Raw genomic sequence first — 8,241 nt, 5'->3', positions numbered from 1 at the left:
TCGGAGAGAGCTAAAGACGGCATGGGAAATTGAGAGCGTACAAAATGTACTAAACTTTTAGTTACAGGACAGAAGAAAGGTGGCAATGGAAAAGTTTTAAACAATGACAGGTGGCAAGAAGATAAGCAAGACACTGTAGCATTTTACTTTTCATCCTGTTACAAATTGTTGTGTATTAAAATAGTAAAATGTTTAAAAATTTTCAATTTGATTTTTCATCCTTTTTTTTCATGATTAGGTTCTTCGACTACAAATCAGCTTCTAATTACTCTTTTTTTTTTGATTCTTCGACTACAAATCAGCTTCTAATTACATTTTATTTTATTTTTTCATTAAAAGATAAAGAATCAAAGGGCAAATAGTGGATAAAATATATATAAATCAATTGAATTAAATGAAAATATTAATTATAGTGATTTGTATAGAAAGATCACTTGCTAGTATTCATAAAATATTTTTATAATCTTACTTTACATCAAATTAAGAATTTAATAGATTTTAATAAAATATTATTTAAAATATATTTTTAATTTATCTCAAAATATAAAATTTGAAAGATAAAATAATTTTAACATCATTATTAAAAACTCTTGTAGATCTTGAAACCATCACATTGTAGTGACATCATTTATTTTTTTACATCATTTAGGAACACAGTGGTAATTATATTTTTTAAAATTTTTAAAATATTTTTTACTAATTTTTTTATATTGATAAAATAATTTTAACATCATTATTAAAAAACTCTTCTAATCTTGAAACCATCACATTGCGGTGACATCATTTATTTTTTTATATCATTTAGGAACACAATTTAGGAACACAGTGGAAATTATATTTTTTTAAATTTTAAAAATATTTTTTACTAATTTTTTTATATTTCAAATTGTTTATATACTAATTTAAAAAATAATTTTTTAAAAAATAAAAAAATATTATTTTAATATAATTTTAAACGACAAGTAATTTAAATCACTATTACTATCATAATTTTAAATATAATTTTTTTTAATAATCCGAATCTAAATAAAACTGAGCTAATCTTAAATATAATTTTTTTTAATTGAATCCAAATAAAACTGAGCTGAAATTTTATTTTAGTTTAGTTCTTAAAATTTATATTGTATTTTAGTTTGGTTCTTGAAATTTATATTGTTTTGAATCGATATATTTAAATTTTATTTTACTAAATTAAACATAAAATAAATATTATATTTATTTCCTTACTTTTAGTTTGGTTCTTGAAATTTATATTGTATTTATTTCCTTAGTTTAAATTTTATTTTACTAAATTAAACATAAAATAAATATTATATTTATTTCCTTACATTGCAAGAACCCTGCATCCAGTTAACCAAAACAAACCACAAAGTTCAAACTCAAACCAACCTTATGCAAAGTGTGTTTTGGGTGCCAATTCCATTTCGTTTTAAGTGACTTATCTATCTCATGTTTACTGATAAAATTACATGGGTATTTGTGCTATTAGCCGTATGGGTTTGGTTTAAAGATTCATGGATGGTGAGTTAATAAGAAAAAAACATTAGTAATTTTCTTTGAGTATACTTAAATAAGCAAATTTTATTTTTGTCAAATTTATGTCATGCCGAAGTTGACTTGCCTGTAAACCGAGACCTGTCCGCCTGTTTGTCTGGGAATGTGCGTTAAAAAAAGATTTTTTTATTTTTTAAAATTTATTTTCAACACTCAATATAAAAACATAAAAAAATAAAGAGTGAAAAAAAAAAATGCCTAACAATCGTACTGCGCTCGTGCGAAGTCTAGAGGCCGCCCAACCCTGTTCACTCCTCTGGTCTTCTTGCAAATTTATGCAAGCAGCGAGACCGATCATGGAAAATTTTAAACTATTGAAGCCGAAGAGGAGCATTTTGAACTCTAATATTCTAGAGGTAATATACAGTTTGGACTTGTTCACGTTTACTGTAAACAAAAGTAATTCAAAACCCCAGGCCCAACCAACTACAGCTGCCCATATAAACTTTTTAGTACAAGAACTAATTACTAATTAACAGACAAGAGCTTGTGTTCATGTTGTACTGCTCCTAATTATGATGAACTTCGGGTCATCTTTAAGCATTTGACAGGGAATGAAAAATTGCATGAAAATTATCCAGATTTACCTTTGTCGAGATTTCTGGGTTCAAGCGTACCTCTACACGTGTTCTTGTCTCGTGACCAAGTTTGATCTCATGTATAAAATGACAAGTAAAACTCAATTTGAATAATCTCAGCTAAATCATGATTCAAACATTCTAAATTGGCCAAATTGATGAAAAGACAATTTGCAAAGATGACTGTTCGTGGTCATTATGCTAAGAAATTATTGACCATTAAGGAGTTCTTAAAATACAATTTCAGCAATCAAAGGATGTCTGCTGTTTTGCTGCATCTGCAGGAACAAAACTGGCAAGCACATACAAGGTTAGAAGAATGTGACCACTACTATCCTACCTTCAGAAAACTGTAAGGTGTACGCCTTACAGCAAACACTGAGGGAATGGACACCTGAAAATGCACATTCTACTTTTTGAAGACCAGGAGGATCAAACTTAAGTCCACATCTTTATGAAAATCATCTGACACCAATTCCGCATCTCAGCACATGGCAGTTTATTCTGAGTAAGACATCCAATGAGAGCGGAAAACCAAGTTCAGTATGTTACACAGAATAGGTATCTCGTACCTTAAACCAGCCAATCACTAGGCAGATTGATTTATTTCCTGGTTGCCGGATAAAAGGTCTTCCATTTCTGGTCTCGACGCTCCACCTCGGCAGTTGATTAGTTCTTTCCTGTACATCCCAACAATGTTTCTAGAATAAAACAAATGCCAAAATAGGACGCTAAAAGAAAAAAGTTTCATGACCATTGCGTTCAAACTTCTAGAATAAAACAAATGCCAAAATAGGATGCTAAAAGAAAAAAGTTTCATGACCATTCCTATTAATGACCTTTAGGGGTGCCTAATCATTAAAGCTAGATAACTGAGACAATGCAGCATGCACAACTGGTTTGAATTCCTTTTAAATGGTTACCCACATCTTTGCTTGTAGTTTTTTTTTAAACAAAAAGATGGATGATTTTCAATCAGTGAGCATTCCTGCAGGATGAGCTCTGAAAAACATCTCATTCTCTAAATGCCAAATTCCAGTGCTTCCTCTTTTCCTCTGATGCATTACAATCAACATGAGAGTTGAGACAGCAAGGACATTATTCAGCTGAGACAGAAGTGAAACATGAAACAGAAGGTACCAACCTTCAACCTTCCCTCTTGCGCTTAAGTGCTTTCCATCTGCTCAATAAAAATGAGACTCCCTCTCCCAGGGTAGCCTTTTTCCCTTCTTTGTAGTTCCACAACTCCGAGATAATATATCTGCCACTGGGGTTGTATTCATTTACCTGAATTAAGGATGTCCTCACAGACATGTAAGCTTCATCACCCATCTCATCCCTCAGGCGGCTTAATTTTTCATCTTCTTCATCAATTATTTCCTGAACCAACAATTAAAATTTAGCCATTCATTGTGAAAGGAAGCAATGATCAAGGTGCAGCATACTTGGCAAAGGGATTGGAAAAACCACAATGAGAAAGAAAAAGGAAAATATCAGAATAAAATTATTAGTACATAAATTCAATTCTTCAAATGTAAATACTACAAGTAAACTTTTTAACATCTCCTGGATTTCTTGATATTTAAAATAGCTTGACAAATCAAATTGACCCGATTAACACATTGACATGGCCGCTTACTTTTAAGACAGAAAGCAGACATTCATACACCATTCAAGAAAAGTGCGAGCTCGTCATAGATGGTGAAGGGAAAATTCAGAGGAAAATTCTGAAACGAGACCACATTGACAGAAAATCTGTTCAACAAAGAGGAAACTCAATTGCTGAAATTAGATTCATCCTAGCTCACTGTATAGAAGTATACAAAAGGGAAATGGTGCCAAGTTGTTGAGAATGTAAACTCTAGGCCCACAAGAAATATATCCTACCATACTTGCCAAGCTTGTTTCTTGCATTGGAAACATAAAATGCATCGAAATATGCAACATTGCTCAATATGTAGCACAAATAAATGCCTATTAGGAAGACACACCTGATGTTTCCCATCAACCATAACAACTTTGAAAGGATGCCAATCTGGATCTTTAAGATATTCCTCCCACAATGAGCAAATTTCTGAAGCTCTATCCTCTGCTTCTTCATTGTTATATTTTCTCTTCATTGCTTCAAGGAATGGTTTACTATCAAGTTCTCCCATTCTCTTTACACCAATATGAGCTCGATTTGATATTTCTTTCAAGCCCTGCCAAAAAGGGGATTGGTGATATCTAACAACCAGGAGATAGGAACAAGTACAGTATATGAGAGAGCTTCAAAAAATATCCGCTATGCATTTAAATAATGGGTAGAATTGTGTACTCAACATGCTGAAAAATAGAAATTGCTCATAATGAGTAACATTTTGCATTGTCAGATGATGAAGTTCGATATTAACTGAAACAAATCCAATTAGAAAGAAAAGAACCAATGCCAGAAACCAAAGGGTTCCAATCCTTCATTGTTAATTAAACAACTCATCATCATCATGGATTTTTAGCACTACCAACCACATGAGGGAAGACAAGAATATTCTTCATGGATTTTTAGCACTACCAACCACATGGGGGAAGACAAGAATATTCTTGACCACTCCATTCCATCCCAGGATATTTAATCATCTACAATCCCCTAAACAACTATAAGGGTTGAGTAGCGTCATCATAATGAAATGGAATATGGACCACACCAAATTATGTTGTCACAGCTGAGAACACAATATTCCTAGATTTATAATTGTGAAAATAGCTTGTCTTATCAGTTAAGAATGAAAAGTCATGGACTTGGGTAAACTTGGAAGAGTAGAAACTACTAACATTAATTAGTTCTTTGCGGGCATCCTGAAGCTCGTCATTGCTCTTGCGTTCCCTTACAATAAGAGTTTGGTTAAGAGCTTCTAAATCATTGAGTTCTCCTTCCTTTTCTCTCAAATTCTTTATTATCGCATCCATCTTTCTCAGAACTTCTACATCACCATCATCCTCCATGTGCTTCATCACATTTAATGCGCCTCTGAGCCGCTCTATTTCCAACTCCAGTGCTTGTTTTGCATCCAGTTGCTTTTCCAATCTAATGATTCTATTGTGAAGTTCCTCTTTTTGTCTCTGAATGGCATCAAAAATCAAAGATATAACTTCAACATGTCGTGTTATCAACATTGATAAAGATATGCTCTGCTATTTATTAAAGTACGCAAACGAATAAACCAACCTTCTGATCTTCAGCTAGTTTTAAGACATCCTCATCAGCCTTTTGTTGCTCCACAGCAGCTAACTCAAGTGAGCTGTTTCTAACTGCATTCTGAAATATAAAAAAAAAGGGCAGACATGGCAAACTTGTCGAATATTTGAGCAGATAATATCATAAGAAACACTTCAACTGATGCTAAAATAACAAATAGTCACATGGTTATTGTGTGAAACAGCCTATTGTAATAAATTACACCAGAGAATGCATAATACGTTTGGACCATTAAGCTAGGGATCTAAGTACATTAACATAGTCAGAAATGCCCCTCGAACAAACAAGAGATAGGGAAACACCATGCACAGAGTCCATCTAGCAGAGTTGCAGAAAACAATCTTTTTGAAAATCATACCTTGTGAGTGGAAAGGAAAAGATTTATTTTTCTCTAAAGAATTTATTGAACAGAGACAATGGATAGAACCATGGCATCCCAAAAATATGACCCCTCAAGGAAAAAAGGATATAACCACCTCCGACTCCAAAGCACACAAAATCATTTAGAAAACAGCAAGGATGCTTCAATCAATCAGCACTAAAGAAAACTGAATGTGAAGTAACAGGTTGAAGTGAACTCTAGTATAAAAAGAGATTAGTTTTCAAATTCTTTGGTGGGGCCAGGACTTTAGTTGACTGTGACAACATGTTTTTCCATTCAAGCTCTGATAATATCATTAACAGAACGCAATGTAAGCAAGATCGATCATTTTATATGCTCTTCCTCTTCAACAAATCAATGAAATCAGGTCTGCAATAATAAATAGTTGACACCATTTACCTTCTTTTTTCTCCTATTTATGATTTTAAGTTATTGGTTTCACCTCTTCAATATTCATGCCAGAACATGAGAATATGCATACAATAGCCATTCCACTCAAGCACCAAGGAACGCACCTTTTCAATCTCTTCAGAAAGAATTCGTCTGTCACTTTCATTTTTGGCTTCACGCTTCTCCAATTCTGATCCACGCATCTCAAGCTCTTTTTTGTGAGATTCTAGTTGCAACTTAATCTTTTCATGGTCATTCAATATCTTCTGAAAGTGATCCCTTGCACCTGTTTGAATTTTTCTTATCTCTGCAAATGATCATATGCATGCAGCATGAATAAATTTGTATACAGCAGCATGGTACCAGAAAGAAATAAGCAACTATTTCCTGCGGATTGTGCACATGAACGAGTATAACAGCTTAAAACCTAAATTATTACTCATGAAAAAGTTGTATTACTTTTTACAAAGTAGAGAGAATATTGCCTTAAGTGGTATAACAGAACACACCTTCATTATATGCATGAAGAAGCTTCTCTTTTTCTTGAACCAACTTGTTGAGGGAGGCTGAAGTCTCTGAACATCTCAACTCCATCTCTTTCAAGTACCTATTCTTGGTCTCAATAACATTTGTGAGATTGAATACAAGCTTGTCCTGTTTTCGGGCTTCTTCCTCTATGAGATCAGAAATTGTTCTAACGTCACCAATTTTTCTTAGGTGTTCTCCAATAATATTGTTCGAATTATAATCATCAGCACGTGCAACCCAGCAATAGATACCAGATTTTTCCCCACTGCTAGCAAACCATTCCTTTTTCCCTTGTTGATCTGCCTCGTAAGCCTTTTCAAATGAAATGGCATTGTGCAAACCAGGCCAGTCTTTGTTGAATTCCACAATGGCCGTCCCTGAATGACCACGAAAATTCCAGAGAGGATGAACTCTTGTCGGTTTAAACCCTCTACTTTTCAACTCATCCCTGAATTTAGACCCACTTTCTCCAACAAATCGCCCATCCTCAGCCCTCCTAGTAGGTAGGTTAACCGCAATACCTGTCCAGGGCCACACAAACTTGTCGTTCTGACTGCAACTACTAGGATTTTCAGTCTTGCCTGCTGGTTTTGATGAACTGCCTGCAGCTGCTAGATCCTTTTCCAAGTACTTAACTAGTGCGAGGTGATCAGCCTTCTCCTTGGCAGTCCTTTTCTCTGACAAACTCTTGCCCACCCCGGTAGCATGCTGGAGGAGGTCCTGATATACGTAATCACGCTTTCTCTTCTTGGTGGGGCAGTACGGACAAGCAAAAGTCTCATCTGAAATTTTCACTTGATGATTTCCATTCTTCAGTTCTTCATAAGATCTATCTTCATAATTGTCCATTTCAGATTGGCTTGCATCCATTTTCTCCACAGCGCTACAATCACTGTGAGGATCAGTCTCACCCACAGGTTTTGATGTTCTGCCTGCAGCTGTTAAATCCTTTTCCAAATACTTCACCAGCGCCAGGTGATTAGCCTTCTCCTTGGTACTTCTTTTCTCTGACCTACTCTTGCCTACCCCCGAAGCATGCTGCAAGAGGTCCTTGTAAAGGCAAGCTTGCCTTTTCTTCTGGGGGCAGAAGGGGCAAGCAAAGGTCTCATCAGAAATTTTCACTCGGAGCTTCCCGTCCTTCAGTTCTTCGTATGCTTCATTTTCATACTCATCCATTTCAGAATCAGATCCGCTTGCATCAATCTCCTCGTCTGAACTGTGATCCATTGAGCTTCGCACTTGGATGTATCAATGGAGTACCTGGGTGCAAGGAAATGTTAAGAAATACCCATAATGTGAATAGAATCTTTTTCTTACTCTTAACAGCAGAAAGCTGGACAAAGATACAAAACGATATCATAAATATCATCAACATATGCCCAAGCAGAAATTCAAAAGCCCAAATGTAAAATGAGTGAAAAAAAATTATACATGCAAGACATCATATGGCAAGATGTCAATTTGTCAAATAAATTTTAATAAAAAAATTGTAAAAGTCAAATAATCACAGAAATTACTAGTAATTAAACTCTGTTTGCTTAATAGGGAAAAAAAATGTGGAAAAAAAAAAAACA

At 34.4% G+C, this 8,241-nt stretch overlaps 1 protein-coding gene across 2 annotated transcripts; it reads right to left on the bottom strand.

Moving 5' to 3' along the window:
* Positions 1-2,220: 2,220 nt before the first annotated feature.
* On the bottom strand, positions 2,221-8,028 carry IDN2 (XH/XS domain-containing protein). Of its 2 annotated transcripts, none has more exons than XM_011028912.1 (7): positions 6,649-8,023; positions 6,265-6,446; positions 5,338-5,427; positions 4,944-5,231; positions 4,124-4,333; positions 3,277-3,512; positions 2,221-2,812 (listed from the first exon to the last, which is right to left on the bottom strand). In XM_011028912.1, exons 1-6 carry the CDS (start codon positions 7,892-7,894, stop codon positions 3,279-3,281), a joined length of 2,250 nt encoding a protein of 749 aa, XP_011027214.1. In that variant the 5' UTR covers positions 7,895-8,023; the 3' UTR covers positions 2,221-2,812; positions 3,277-3,278. The 2 variants fall into 2 exon arrangements, 1 of the variants encoding a protein (XP_011027214.1); XR_842655.1 differs by lacking the exon at positions 2,221-2,812 and adding an exon at positions 3,772-3,887 and having other exon boundaries at positions 3,421-3,512; positions 6,649-8,028.
* Between the last annotated feature and the right edge of the window lie 213 nt (positions 8,029-8,241).

This window comes from Populus euphratica, unplaced genomic scaffold (assembly GCF_000495115.2).
Source record: "Populus euphratica unplaced genomic scaffold, PopEup_1.0 scaffold13.1, whole genome shotgun sequence".
Lineage (NCBI taxonomy): Eukaryota > Viridiplantae > Streptophyta > Magnoliopsida > Malpighiales > Salicaceae > Populus > Populus euphratica.
Note: the sequence above shows the minus strand (reverse complement) of the source record. Positions and strands in the feature narration are given on the sequence as shown.